The sequence below is a fragment of the Falco punctatus genome (genome assembly GCF_963210335.1).
Source record: "Falco punctatus genome assembly, chromosome: 10".
In the NCBI taxonomy this organism is placed as follows: Eukaryota; Metazoa; Chordata; class Aves; order Falconiformes; family Falconidae; genus Falco; species Falco punctatus.
In genome coordinates this window covers 21,602,356-21,617,476 of record NC_137590.1, presented here as the reverse complement: position 1 = coordinate 21,617,476, position 15,121 = coordinate 21,602,356, and the positions used below count along the sequence as shown (strand labels likewise).

Below are 15,121 nucleotides of genomic sequence, written 5' to 3'. Positions count from 1 at the left end.
CAGCGCTAGCAAGGATTCCCACAGGCAGTATTTCAACAAGGGACTCAGATGCCTAACTGGAGGCACTTTCCCGCAAAGGTCCCACAGGCGACTATTGTTTACAAATTTACAATTCCAGTCCTAGAAAGAGTTATCACAAATTAGTTCCTTGAGGAAAGCAGCCTAAAATAGTCTGAACAATCAGGTGGCAGCACAGAAAGGTCAATTTTCTGAAGGCTGTACAAACCAGAATCTTTTAAATTCACATACCATCCGCATTTTTTTTTTCCTTCTCCAACCTTACAACAGATTACATTCAGGGATGTAATCACTATTCATCTTGCAGAATCACAGAACCGCTGAGGCTGGAAGGGACCTCTGGATTTCGTCCTGTCCAACCCCCTGCTCAAGCAGGGCTACCTGAAGCCCCTTGCCCAAGACCACATGCAGCCAGCTTTTGAATACCTTCAAGGATGGAGATTCCACCATCTCCCTGGGCAGCCTGCAAGTGACCTTATACATGGTAACAACAATTTCAGTAAAATTCTTTAAGTATGTGATTTTATATGAGCCATTTATTACAATTCCGCCTGACAGAAGTACAGCACCACATCCATGAAGCGCACAGGCTTAAGATGTTGAAGTGTGCTGCCTTGGGTTCATGCTGAAACAAATCCATTATTGACAACAGATGTTCATACAAGATGTACAACTCTGAGCGGAGCATGCAGAGCAAACCAGATTAGTGCTTTCTTCAGTATGGCAAGTGCTGTTACTGAAAGAGGAAAGTATGGACAAGATAAGGAGGCATGCTTAACTAGAATACAGGCAGTAGAAGCACTTCAATTAACATATCCTTGACTTATTAACCACCTTACATATAATCCTAGTTTACCATTCATTAGATTTGGCAAAACCACTAGGATACTTACACACATACTCTTTAATCCACATTACTATGCTTTAAGAAACTCTCTAGTTGAACTAGCATAGATAAAATGACGTATCACACAGAACATTGATTTCTGGCATCAGGTGGTATCTTGATTCAGCACTTGAAACTAGCAAACAGCACACAATCATCAGGCAAAAGGCTTCAAGGTTATGCATTAAGAGCTATTCTGATCTTGGTACTGGTGCCTCTGGTTCCCACATCAGGGCCATACAATTTTTAATCCTTATGCTTTTCTCTTTAAAAAGGTACCTGGCAGGGAACATAAGCACTGCTTCTAATCCCTAGTGCTACAGAGAGAAACACAAGCAAGAGCAGAAGGCAACACAGCTTAAATAGATGGCTGCAAAGGAGCACAGTGATGGGCTGCTCCATGTCTTTCCATCATCTCAGAAAGGTGAAGGCAGTAGCATAGTGAGGAAGACCACAGAAGAGGCACACAAGTTGCTAACAGAACAATTATCTCAGTAACTGCAATAATGTCAGCAATTCTTTTAACCTTTGCTTTAAAATATCTGATACTGTCAGGACAGATTTAAGACTAACTTTGAGACTAGGAAAGATCACCCCTGAGCAAAGGGCACGAGGGATATTACAGTGTGTTTGAACAGAGATAACGGCTTCTTGATTAGGGGATAAAGGTAATTCTCAAAGCTTTGCATGAAGGAAAAAAAAATAATCAAACAACAGCTCGAATATAAAAGCCCAATTATTTTTCCCCCAGTTTGGTTTCTGAAACACACAAATGTATTTGCTCCTCATTTAAACAACTCAGATTCCAGCGAAAATGGTATCACATGTGTTCATCCCTGGGGGAAAAACCCACCACCGTTTTTCAGTATTCATGATTTAATTTCTTGTGAGCGATGCACCAATTCCAAGTTCCCAGAACACACAATTACACCTTCTAGCGCACCCTCTACAAGAAGCCAAAGCACGGTAAATTGCATTGAAGCACAAACAAGGGGAAAGAGCCAATGTCAACCCAAAGCTAAACATCACTTTTTAGGGCGAGGTATATGTGTTCTGCAAGGGAACACGCTTCAGCTGCCCTGCGGCTAGCCTACCAGAGTGAAAGTTACTTGGGCAACTTCTCGATTTGAATGTCCGTGCTTTCAAAGACTTTCTTTCGGAAGATTCTACAGTTACATCAAGAGGTTTAGCCGTGGTGCCACCCCAAGTCTAGCATAATGAACGCCGGAGTCAACTGATCCTCAGTCCCAAACGTGTACCTGCAAACCAGCCGTGTCGTAACACCTGCGATAAGCATCTCAGGCAGCTGCTGGATTTTATCTCCGGGGGCCCCAGTGCCCCTCGGCTAGGCAGCGAGCACCCGGGGCGCCCACCGCGCACCGAGCCATGCGGCCGGCCAGGTCCTTCCCCCGCCCCCCCGCTTGATAAGGGCTTTGCTCACAGCTCGGAGCACACCAGTGACTTCAGTGTGTTCCCAGGAAGCTGCGCCCACCTCAGGTGAGGGCGGGCTGCCATCCCCCGCCCCGCCGTCCGCGGGACGGGATACGGCGCTGTTATTTCGATGCTTTAAAGGAGAGGAGAAGCCGCGGGACGCAGCGGCCGCGAGGGACGACCGATCTGCTCGGCCTGCGGCAGATAATTCGATAATTAACCGCGCTAATCCAATTAGCAACCGCGGCCCGGCTCCTGCCGCCCGCTCCCCTCACGGCGGCGGCCGTTGGGGCAGGGGGGGAAGGAGGGAAGGAGGCGGCGCGCGCCCCGTCTCCTGCGCCGCGAACCCGCCAAAGGCCCCGGCGCGAGCCCCGCCGGCAGCGGCGGGAGGGAGAGGAGGGAACGGCTGGGCAACGCCGCGCTCCGATTGGCTGCGCTGGGCGGAGTGCCGCGAGCTGATTGGCTGGGCCGCCCTCCCCCCCGCCGGCGGCGCAGCGGGTCGAATTCAAACCGGCCCCGGGAGCGGCGGCGCAGGGCGGGCGCGCGGGGCAGCCGGTGGGTGACGGCTTTCGCCGTTGCGGGGCGGCGGGGTGGGATAGGTGGCGGGGCGAGACACGGCCGGGCGCGGCGCGACAGCTCGCGGGGCGCGACGGTGGCGCCAAATGTTTAAACGGGATCCCGGAAGGGCCCCGCCCACCGCCGCCGCCGCCGGCGGCCAATGGGCGGGGCGGGGCCGGGCCGTTGGGCGGTGGGCGCGCGCGGGCCGAGAGGCGGGAGGCGGGAGGAGCGCGGCGGGAAGCGGCCGGGGTGGCGCCACCCGCCCGGCACCGGGGTCCCCGCTAACGCGCCGCTGGCTGCCCCGGTCCCGCAGAACCGGTGGGCCGTGCGATGCGGAGCGCCGCGGAAGGACCGGCGACCGGCGGCTCCTGAGGCTTCGCGGCGGCGGGAGGATGCAGCAGGCGGGCGGGGAGATGGGCACCGGCGACAAGGTAATCCCTCCGCTCCGCGGCCGCTGACAGCCCGCGGGGCCCGGCGGCGGGGCTCGGTGCGGGAGGACGCGTGTGAAAGCGTGGGGTGGCGGTAACCGAGCGGCCGAGCCCCACGCCGTTCCCGGCTCCCCCTCGTCGTGCGCGGCCCCCGCGCCGTGCCCGGCCACGCAGCAGCCCGCTTTTCTCCCACCGCGCCTCTTCTGTTTTATTAACAAAACTATTCCCACCTTCCCATCGGCCTTTATAGCTTTCTGCCAGACATTAACGTGCGCTCTGCGCCCTCCCCAGAGACGAAAAAAAATAAAATACGAAAAGGTGAATTAAGCTAAAGGTCCCAGGGACCGATCCGTCAGTTCAGGCTAATACTGTGGCCTTTGACTTCAGCCACCCAAGAGTCACCGCTACCCCCAGACCCCTGCTCCCATCCCGCTGTCCCTGTCCCCCTGCTCCCGGCGCGCTGCCCCTGTCCCACTGCCCTGGTCCCCAATCCCCGGCCCGCTGTCCCTGTCCCCCTGCCCGCAGCCCGCTGTCCCTGTCCCGCCGCGGTGCACCGCAACCCTACTCCTTTCCAACATCTCCCTTTCCTTTTCCTCGGTGCAGGAAAACCACCCTCCTGAGCTGTGCAGAAGCGCCTTGCGAACGCCGCTGAAGCAAGGAGCTGCCTCGCCTTCGGTGCTGGCAGAGATACAGCCCGGCTGTCAGCCACTCGCCACCCCCCCGAAACCCCAAGAACTCCTGCCCGCCGAGCCATGGACGCCCACTGCCAACTTGAAAATGCTGATCAGCGCGGCTAGCCCTGAGATCAGGAGCAGGGAGCAGCGGAGGGAGCTGTCAAACACCGCAAGGCAGATTCTACAGGCAAAACACTGTTTGCAGGTACGCTGTAAAGGTGTCATCGTTGTTTACTTCTTCTTTTTGAAAGTTGGCTGAAGGCTGTCTATTCTCTAGAAAAAGTTATACGTTAACAGACTGCAACTGGGTTTTTTTTAAGTTTTGATTTTGGAGGGTTTAGCAAGTATAACTAAGGATATCTTCTAGTTACATACAGGTAGCGTTTTGCTGCTTTTATTTCACAGGTGTGAAGGACAAAGGGAGGACCCTGGACCTTGGACAGTGGCTCACAATCAAGCTGTTAAATATCTACCTTTACATACTGTTGAAGATTTCAAATTGTCTTTTTTCTTATTCCCATGTAGGAGCACTTATCAGGAGATGAATATGAAAAATCTCAACCGAGTCGCAAAGAGAAAAGCCTAGGATTACTGTGTCATAAATTCTTAGCTCGATATACTGATCGCCCCAGTGCTGCAGCAGATAATTTCATTTGCCTTGATGAAGTAGCTGAAGAGCTTAGTAAGTTGGCGGATATGCTATTATATATTTCTTCATACAAATGTGCCAATAACCTACCACTTGTGTTAGTACTTTTTTTGCTCCCTGAAATGCTGAATGTTTACTTAGTGCTGTCAAACTCACTTAAACCCAGCTTTAAGCTTTTCATTCTTAGAGCAATTATTTTAAAAAGCTAACGTTTCTTCAGTGAGCTGAATTGAGAAACTCTGAATTTTGTTTATGATTTAACATCTCAATTATTGCCAGTACTACAAATAACTAGATGCACTTTTTTGGATCTAGAGGTGGTGGCTAAGATTAGTGGTTGGGTTTTTGTGGCAGGACCTAGCGTTTCTCAAGCTGAACCCACAGCTTCCTGTCCAGTCGTGACATCAAAGCAAGAAACTATTTTCTGCTCTCTAAAATGTAACTTTCTCATTTTATATCACTATTTTTATAGTGCACCAACGATCTACCAGGAGTTTTAAGTTGCTAACATTAAGCTGAAGGTTTTTTTAATGACAACTATGACATAACAGTATTCTACAGATTATGGCACTGACAACAGTTATAAATAATCCTGCTATAAAATTTTTGGTGTCATATCTTCAGAATATGTTGGGGCACACAGAAGAGGGATGACTTGCAAATTAAAAAAACGTCTATTCTACTTAGACTTTGTACAAGGTAACAACTTCTAGAAAATGCCTAGTCAAAACCAAGAATTCAACAAAAGAAAAAGGACAGCATGTTAATACAATAACATATAAAAACACGTTACAAACAGTTGCTACCAGGAGTTTCCAAGGTTACTTAATGAGGCAATCTAAAATTGATGCAATGAATAATTAAAATGCTTTGGGTTTTTTAAAAGCTGTATTGAAACTCATCTAATGGCTCTTCTGGCAACAGTAAGTTCTTTTTCTGAAGGAATGCTGTAAACCAAGTATAACTGGACAAGCAAGCTCTTCTGTTTTTAAAGCCAGAAGGTTTTCTTTTCCTTGCTGGTGAGATCTGTGAGGGCTGTTTTCAGAGACCTTTGTAATGAGGAATTGGCGAAAATGGCTTACAAGTATATTAAGAGGAGGGGGAGTACAGGAAATGGATCCCTTCTCTGGGCAAACCACGTTTCAGGTAAACGTGTGACATAACACATTTTATGTAGTAGAGATGTCATGGTCAATTTAATCTTTTTCAGATGTCGAACGTCGACGCATATATGATATCGTGAACGTGCTAGAGAGCCTACACATGGTGAGCCGCCTCGCCAAAAACAAATACGCTTGGCACGGGAGACATAATCTCTCCAAAACCCTGCAGGCATTGAAAAGAGTTGGAGAAGAGAACAAATACACACAGCAAATACAGATGATCAAGAAAAGAGAGTATGAGCATGAATTTGATCTCAACGGTGAAAGAAACGAAGAAATGGCAAGATCGTTTGGCTCAAATGACCACTCAGAAATGTCTTTTGTTGAGCTCCCAGGAATGGAATTTCGTGCTGGTAATAATTCTCTATAATGCCAAGAACAATATGTGCTTATAACGATAACCATTTTTTCCAAGTTCATAGATATTTATTGGACTTTTTTTTTTTTCCTGAAATGGTACAGCCTGAAAGACACCGCAACTGGTTGTGGTGAGAAAAAGTGCACAGCACTTTTCCTCTTCTCTAATTCGTTCAATTCTCTCACATGGATTTTGGTTTTACAGTGCACGAACAAGGGGGCATCAGGTGAAACTATCAAAACATACCCAACATAAATCCAGTTGCAGCATTTGTCACCATTGAATGTTACAGAAGCCAAAAGCATAAATTTATTCATTTATTTATTAATTTAGCTTTGATTCATGGAAGAAATGTTAATTAATGGTTGTTAAATACGTTGTGTAACCTGCAGTTAGGCATCTTTAAGAGTACAACTTGTCAGGCAACAGGAAACGTACACAGGGGGAAACATCACCCTCTTCTTTGTAGTTCGACTTGGTATCTATCTAATTACCTGATTCTTGCCATGTAGAAAAATTACTTCAGCCCACGTCAGCCCTGCCTAGTTGTTGTGTTGTTTGTTCTTATAATTATTACTGACAAATTTCTTTTTTAAAGGAAGTGTTTTAAAAACATTTGTAGCTGCCAAGTCACTTTATGCTTTAATCCTTTCTCCTGTCTGCTGCAGCATCAGTGAACAGCAGGAAAGACAAGTCTTTACGAGTGATGAGTCAGAAATTTGTGATGCTGTTTCTTGTATCGACTCCTAAAATAGTAAGCCTTGAAGTTGCCGCTAAAATCTTGATTGGAGAAGACCAGTTAGAAGACTTAGATAAAAGCAAGTTTAAAAGTAAGTAAACTATCAAGCATAAGCTAAATGAGCTATGTTACTACTAGTTCATACGGTGTAAAATACCATCATCTTCCTGCCATAAATACATTTGAGCCTCCAAAAACTCACTGAACGCCTTGCATGGTTTTTAACAGGGACCCACTTGTGCGTAGTCATTGCTACATAATGACAAAATGACCACATAAGAGGAAAAAGTCCACTAAATCCTCTCTCCTGAAATGATGTCACACGGCTGCTTATTAGTAACAATTTCTCTTTCCTCAAGCAGTCTTTCAAAGATTTCGGCGTCATCTCCTCAAAGATGCCCCAGAATCATGCAAATCTGTGCTCTAGTCATATAATTTACTTGTTGGAAATCTAAAAAAATTCTGTAAAAGCCCTGTTAATAACTTAGACGTGAGAAGAAGTGAAACCCAGTACTGCAACTGCCCATTATTTCTTCATTTTTACCCTGCTCTCAGTTCCCTGCACACTTCCTCCTCGTCCTCTCCATTCAAATGAAAAGGCGCTTCTAGGTCTAGCCCTGTACATCTGTAATAACCAGAAGTGTGCTCGCTCTTGAGGGATCAAGAATTAATTGTGGGTTTCATTGAAAATTACACCCTTCCTTGATTCTCAGATAGACTCCTTAGATTTTTTTTTTTTTTTTTTTTGTGGAACCATATCTATGCAAAAGAAAAACTGATCCTCGCTGGTTTCAGTTCATAATTTCCTTCCCACTGCATCATGGCAACATAGAGAGGGTGGGTGGGTAGTCAGCTGGGGGGTTTGTTCGTTTTCATTCTTTCTTCTTCCTCCATGTCTGTATCGCAATACAAGCATTTTCAGGGCATTCCATCCCTATGTCTGTACTTCAGGTATCGCATGTTTTACCACCTTCTTAACTAACAAGCGCAGTCCGAAGTTCCCTTTAGGAACACCAAAGTGTTTAATTTAAATTTTCTGTAGCAGCAGCTTTGGCCTAAGCATGTTCACTTTGCAGTCCAGAATTCACTTGTAATTTGACTGCTGCCTAAACCTTTCCCCTAACAGCTTGATCTCGAACCAGTTAAGAACATGCAGGGTATTTATCCTGATGGATTTTAGTGTGTTTATTCCCCTGTTGCCCATGTTCGCCGTTGCATGTCCATACCTCCTTTTTAAGCTACTTATTTCCACTCAGAATTTGTATAGGTTTGGTCACTGCACAGAACTTAACTTGTTTTGAAAATATTTTTTCCCCTATATTTAGTATAATATGCTTAGCAGTATTTTCTTTTCCAGATTTGTGTCTGTCATAGTATTTTACACATAAACTTTATATTGTGATAAGGTATGTTATTTCATATATCTGTCCCACAAAATTGTTGTTATAAAGAAAAGATAGAGGTTTTTCTTTGGAGCTGCTAAAAGGGCATCACAACATTTTAAATCTGATATACGTTAACTTATTCATCAGAATTGCTATACTTTACATTTGTTTATTTTATTTCAGCCAAAATTAGGAGACTTTATGACATAGCAAATGTTCTCAGTAGCCTTGAGCTTATCAAGAAAGTTCATGTTACAGAGGAGAGAGGAAGAAAACCAGCATTCAAGTGGACAGGACCTGAGATCTTGCCAAATATTCAGGGTAGGTGTATGGGTCACTTTTTTTCTGATGATAATTTTGATTTGTTTGTTTGTTTTCTCTGTTAGAATTTTTTTGACCAAAAGACAGAGTAAACTAAGCAGAAAGTCTTTGCCACTCACATCACTGCCGTCGCTCCTTGGCAGTGTAGCACACCTGCATTTGTTTCCAGGTAGCAGATGAACTCATACTGAGACTCTCGTGTTCCTGTTTTTGCTGTTGCTAGGACTTCAATAATAAGCCAGGCTCAAATAACTGCTTTTAATTACTGACTGCATATGAGATGTACTTACTTTTAGGGTTTTTTTTCTGCTTTTCAGATACAAAACTTGAACCAGTTTCTACGACCCCACCTATTTCAGAATCCATCCCTTCCAAAGAGCAGTGTTCAAAAAACCTCTTTCCTTCAAAAGGAAAGCAAAACTTCACTCGACATCCATCTCTAATAAAGTTAGTTAAAAGTATAGAAAATGACAGAAGAAAGATCCAGTCCGCTCCGACCAGTCCAGTTAAAATAAGCCCAAGTATGTATCTTTTTTTAAGTTTGTTTTTAACTTGGAAGTAGTCTTGCTTTAAATGTTCAGGCTTGCCATCTTCTCATAGGAGATACGGATGCATGAGTATGCCTGCTGGCAAGAAACCTGTCTTGTTCAAAGTAGACAGGACAGGGGAAAATATGTTTTGCCAGTACATCCTATGGCCTCACAGGATCCATAGTGAAAACAAAGCTAAATTGATCTGTGTTCAGTGCATAAGCTCTGCGATTAGTCGAAGCTCTTTCCAGTTTGGGGAACCAAATCTAGTCACAGCTTGTACAGTTGCAGCAAAAGAAATAGATCCCATGAGATCTGGACTACATTCTGCATGAGGTAGGAGACTCTAGCCTCCTCTTTCACAGCAAAGACACGAGGAGTGGCATATTACTGATTTGGATTTAAGAAGAACATTAAATCCTTTTTTACATATCTATTTTGACTTCATGTGATGGTTCATTGGCTACAAACCTTCTGTTTGTGTAACATAGCTGATTCTCTGGCTATTGTATCTTTATGAACTGCCTCAACCTTGGTTTGTTGTGAAAACGGTGCTGTAGGTCTTACTATCTAAGCAGTTCTGCGTGCTATAAAACTGCCAGAAAATTACCTATCGATGTTGATGTTGTTCTCAGGTATTCTCTTCGGAGGGGAAAAAAAAAAATGGAGCAGAGGCTTTAAAATTAGTTTCATGTAAACTACCATCCAATTGATCAAATCAAGTCTGGGCTGCTATTTGCAGATAACATGGAGTCTTAGTGTCTTCTCATTAATTATGTATGCCACATTAAACAGCATAGTCTCTGCAAGACAAAATTTAACTTCTACTTTTGATGTACTAACAGTTTTGTTTTGTTTTCCCCCGCCAACCAGGTACGGATCAAAATTTATCAGCCTTCCCAAGTAAAATGGCTCAGCTTCCAGCAGTCGCTAAACATCAGCTGGAAGGACAATCAAAGTAAGTTTGCGCAAGCGTTAAGGTGGGAAGCTTAGTTTTGTCACTGGCCATTAAATAAAAGCTATGCTCACAGCTTGAGCTGGGCACAGTCTGCAAACACTGGTAATCCCCGATACTGCAGGCTATTTTTTTTTCCTCCACTTATATTCTTTTTAGTGGATTGAGAAGTACAAGTTTGTGTTAAGGCTTTGTATTGCAGCAAATACTTTGTTGAGGCATTAATTTCTGCAGGAAAGTATTAAAAGATGTTTGGGCTTTTTTGTTTGTTTGTTTTGGTGTGTGTGTTTTTGTTTTGTTTTTCTTTAGGAAAGCAACAGAGATGAAATTGTCAACATCAGCTTTGGAATGTAGTCTGTCCTCACCTGCGGTAGCCCCCAGCCACGAACCTCCTTGCATGGCAGCCCCCTCTCAGCAGCCAGCTCTCACGCAGCTGCTCGGTGTCTGTCCTCCAAGCCACAGCTCTGTCTCACCAGTAATACTACCTCACGCTCCTTCTGGTGTTTCATATGCAATATATCTGCACCCTTCCCAAGCCCACACTGTGACAACGTACAGCCCCAGTATCATGTTGCAGCCTCTACCGTGTGCTAATGTAACTGGAATTAATTCAGAGGTACTACATCAAATAACCACTGAGGGAAGGGACAATCAGATAGCTGCACGTGATCCAACAAAGTCCTTGACAGCTAAAGAAAGACCAAGTACAAAATCACAAACTTCTTCACAGCGGTGCCTTAAAAGATCACAAGCATTACCAGAGAATAATTTAATTAAGAGATATAGAAGCGATGAGGAAAGTCTTGATACTTCTCTGGTAAGTTAAATTATTTTTAAAATGCCATTTTTTAGCTTAATAATGTGGCCACCTACTCATTTTTGAAGGGATTGAGGAGTCTACCACTGCATGTAGGTGTTTTAAATAACATCATGCTTGAAGGGATGATGTTCATTTGTTGCTCTTGCTGATGTTCGGGAGGTTCTTTTTTGTTCATTTACACACATATATCTACCTATATCTCAAATTTCACATAATCTCACTGGTATTTGAAAACATCAGGCAGAATATATAGCATGCAATATAACATACCTTTGAAATGCCAACCTAGGATCAGGCTGTACTTTTCTTCTTGTTCCCTTATCTTTCTTTCATATATTTATTTCCAAGAAGACATGTCAAAACGTACACGTTAGTCGAAATAAAACAACTCCCAGAACATTGTGTCAAGACTCACCTATTTATACAGTGATTCCGGAGCAGTTCCGGTTGATAGTCTTGCTGGCGTTCATACTTTGCTTTAGAGGTGTCAGGAGGGAAAGTGGACACATAAAAGTCGCTGAACAGGAAACATGCCAAAATCCTGATGCCTTCTAAGTATTTCTAACAGTTGCAGACTGTTAATGTTGGATTGGTGTACAATAATATAGCACATGAAGATGATAAGGCTTTCAGATACACTTGATGCGTATGGAGAAACTGGGTCTGGATCGCTTCCTACTCCTCGGTTGTTGAATGCGTTACGTCTCTTTAAATTATTAGGCTGGTTTAAATTGTCCTTGCCAAAACAGTTGTGAAATGTTGTCAGCATGTTGTGACAACGTGGTGTCAAACATCCACTAGCTGTAAAGGAGCGAGAGGGGATAACCTGGAACAGGTTGTCTTATTGAAGTTTTTATAACACAAACTTGGGAATCAGGATCAATGAGAAAGCTTGCTTTCCGAATTTTTAAAATGTATAAATATCATTGTAGACCTGTAATTGAGAATGTTAAGTCTTACAATGACTGCCTTTGTTTTTATATGTACTTTTTTTAAAGGGAGTATCCATGAAAAATGAAAGACCACCTTCCAGTAGCTCACAAACTAATTACAAAATGGACAATGTCCAGGAAGAGAGACAGAACCAAACTGAAACATTAGATCAAAACATGGCAAGTTGCTATGACCAGTATAAAAGAGAAGATATTCTGGAAGGAGAGGACAAAATCCAAACTAAACAAGACATACCTGTAACACTTGCCATTCCTGCTCACGAGGTAAGCTTTGTCAGACTCTAAAGCACATCTTGCCATTACCTGGGAAAACATCAGTTACAGTCTTTGCAAAAGAAACAAAACTATAATGAAGTACAGATACATAGATTGTCTTTAGTTGGATTATTTTTAATGCACTTTTAAAACCTTATTTTGTAGGAATGTAAGACTTCTGTTTCTGCATTAAATACAGAAATAAGAGGACAGAAAGTGGCTTTCAGGTTTCAATTGGGATGATTACAACTAAGACTAAGTAGAATAAGGCCATGTTGAGATCCCTTACCTGTCCATCCGTTGTGTTTATTTACTTTCAAATACTTTGAAACAGAATCACATGAAACTCTTCATCAATAAAATTCGGCATTTTGCAGTGAAAACTTATTACTATAGAGAACCTGAATGAAGAATAGTTCTGTTGACAAAAACCCAGAACTTGTAAATGCAAAAGGATTGCCTTCAAGTATTTGTTTTACAAAAAACACCATCTAAGAATGAGGTGACATGATGATGACTGGGTCCAGATGTTTCTTCCGGGGGGGGGGGGGGGGGTGGGGGGTGGGGGGACACGACACACGGGGGGAAGAGTATTCAGTATCAGGATTTCTCTTTAGTCTACTCTAATTGCACTGTGTTAATCCCAGATAGACTTCCAGTTCTTCACTGAGGATATCAGTTGGAAGTGGAGCCAACTGATTTCAGTGCAGTAGGGCAGTATTACTATCAAGAGTGTGTCCTTGAGTCACTTGGGTCTAATTTCAGACAGACAGTAGTACAGGCATGGAATAAGAACAAGGCAGGCAAGGGGGGGTGCAACTTTGGAGAAAACCTTGATTTTTTTATTATTTTTTTTTTCTTTATTACATGTTTGGGGTAAAGTTGTAGTGTCTTTTTCTTTTTCAGACTTTTTTTCCATCTGGTTATCTTATTCCTCTTACTCAGTGCACCCAGGGCAACAAGGCAGGCTTTCTTAACAAAGAGAAAGCTGGGATATGCTCAATGCAGCACACTACCTACAGCTCACCCATTACCAGTGAGTATTACGTAGAACAGGCATACGGTTGTCTGGCTTCAGGGGTCACGGGCCAGATTCATCCGACCGAGCTCATGATATTACAGTGCAATGCCTTGAGCCTCAGTTTCTTTAACCGCTTCGACCCTTGACTTTTCTGTTTCAGGTGTCATTCCAGTGCCAGCGTCTGAACTGAAAGCAGTTAACATTCCTGCTTTTCACGTAACACCCTTGAATATAATGCTGTCACCAACTTCTATAGCTGCTGCACCTGTACTGAGCAACTCCTGTCTCAATTCGAGTAATACCTGCCCTGCCCAAAGTCCAAGTTCGTCAGTTCTGAACTTCACGCTGCAGCATGTAGGACTAATACCTGCTGGTGTGCAAGTTCCTGCAAATCCTGTTCTTCAGCACGTGCCAGTCTCTTCACAACCAAAAAGTGTTAGCCATGGCTCAGAAAACACAAACTTGCAGGAAGAAGAGGTAAATAAAAATAAATTGCAACTTCTTGACCACGGTGGAATGAGTGGGAAGTATAGTGCAGTAATTCCTTTACAGCAGGTAAAATTTTCAAAGAATCTTTTTTTTTTAATCTCTATAAATGAGCACTGCCCAAAAAGAGCTGGTGGTGAAGGCCAGGCACTAGTACAATATAACTGGGAGGTTAGAAAGGAAGAACAAGTGGCTTTTGGTGGAAGTGGAGCCAGCTGGAAGACTACAAGATACCAAGAGACAACTGTTTGAGGGAGGATTTGGCATAGATCTGAGATGACACTTATTAACAAATTATCCATGTGTTACTTGATTTTTCGTTCCTAATCTGCCCAAGTTCTTGCATTTAATGTTAGGGTTTTTTAATAGGATTGTAGAGGATTTTGAAAGAATATTTTTTTCCACAGGAACTTTCTCTGTGTATTTTGTGTAATACTTTATTGCCCAAGATCTCTTTGTATTAAAAAATGAGTTAGGAGGGACCTAAAAAATATTTTTATTTAATTATTTATATCTATATATGTTTATAGATATATCTAGGAATACAGGTGTATTCTTATTGATAAAAAGTTTTTTCCATTTTTAAATTTCAGGAAAAAGTGTTTGTTAATGTCCTGGAGAAACCTAGAACTAGAATTCACTTTTTTTTTTTTCCTTCCCCTTAAATGAAAGTGATTTTCTCTCTTCTCTCTAGCCCTCTATTCCAAAGGAATCCCAAGAGCCCCAAAGAGTTACAGAGAACTTTTTCCGCACACCAGGAGGGCCAAACACAGTGTCTTCACCATCTGCAAATTCAGATGGCGCCAATCAAATCTCTCAAGGAACTCTGTATATTCCTCAAAGAAAACTTGAAGTGTCAGAAGACTAATTTGGGAATAACAAATTGCTGAATGTTGTCAGCAGCCATAATTACTGATATCACACTGCACACATCTTGGATTGTATGATGAACAGTGTGTGCTCTGGACATTATTGGCAAGACCTCTATACTGGAATATCCTTAATTAATTGCTTTAGAATTAAAACTGGCTCTTAAGGAGAAATTTTATGTCTAATAATTTTTACAAAAGGTTTACCTGAAGTATTGTAGCAACAAAGTTATGTATCCAGTGGTTTTTTGCGTTGCTTTTATACTATGCAAAGTAAGCTGAAATTGTCTTTGTACAGAAAGGTACAGTCTGTCAGTACGTGTTTTGCACAAAGAAAAGTACTGTGAGTGTGTACATATTTTATGTCTTAACAAAAAGGCCACAGTTAAAATGTCTTGCTTCCATGTTCAGTAATGCTCTTTTGTAAAGTTAGTTAAAAAAAAAACCAAAAACCAAAAAATTAATTCTTAATCAAGTTTTATATAAGTTAAGAATTATTTATACTGTATTTTTAAATCAATTTGTTCAGATTAAACTTAACATTAAACTCAAATTTTGACTTTTTTGTTTGATCAAATTAATTACCTGAGTCAAGTAATACACTGTACATCCCCTGGCATCT

General features: G+C 42.9%; 1 protein-coding gene across 4 annotated transcripts; it reads left to right on the top strand.

The window, feature by feature from the left end:
- Positions 1 to 2,332: 2,332 nt before the first annotated feature.
- On the top strand, positions 2,333 to 15,064 carry E2F8 (E2F transcription factor 8). 4 transcript variants are annotated; one of them, XM_080405145.1, is made up of 14 exons: positions 2,333 to 2,890; positions 3,207 to 3,324; positions 3,925 to 4,200; positions 4,521 to 4,677; positions 5,855 to 6,160; positions 6,834 to 6,995; positions 8,473 to 8,610; positions 8,928 to 9,131; positions 10,014 to 10,098; positions 10,405 to 10,912; positions 11,914 to 12,132; positions 13,030 to 13,159; positions 13,305 to 13,699; positions 14,325 to 15,064. In XM_080405145.1, exons 2-14 carry the CDS (start codon positions 3,286 to 3,288, stop codon positions 14,496 to 14,498), a joined length of 2,793 nt encoding a protein of 930 aa, XP_080261271.1. In that variant the 5' UTR covers positions 2,333 to 2,890; positions 3,207 to 3,285; the 3' UTR covers positions 14,499 to 15,064. The 4 variants fall into 4 exon arrangements, with proteins under 4 accessions (XP_080261271.1, XP_080261269.1, XP_080261268.1 ...); XM_080405143.1 differs by lacking the exon at positions 2,333 to 2,890 and having other exon boundaries at positions 2,936 to 3,324; positions 10,405 to 10,474; positions 10,505 to 10,912; XM_080405142.1 differs by lacking the exon at positions 2,333 to 2,890 and having other exon boundaries at positions 2,936 to 3,324.
- Positions 15,065 to 15,121: the final 57 nt, after the last annotated feature.

Coding starts and splice junctions, on each gene's coding strand:
- E2F8 (XM_080405142.1), top strand. CDS start 2,998: ATGTTTAAACGGGATCCCGGAAGGGCCCCGCCCACCGCCGCCGCCGCC. Junction 4,678..5,854: donor TGAAGTAGCTGAAGAGCTTA/GTAAGTTGGCGG, acceptor AATCTTTTTCAG/ATGTCGAACGTCGACGCATA. Junction 12,133..13,029: donor TTGCCATTCCTGCTCACGAG/GTAAGCTTTGTC, acceptor TTTCTTTTTCAG/ACTTTTTTTCCATCTGGTTA.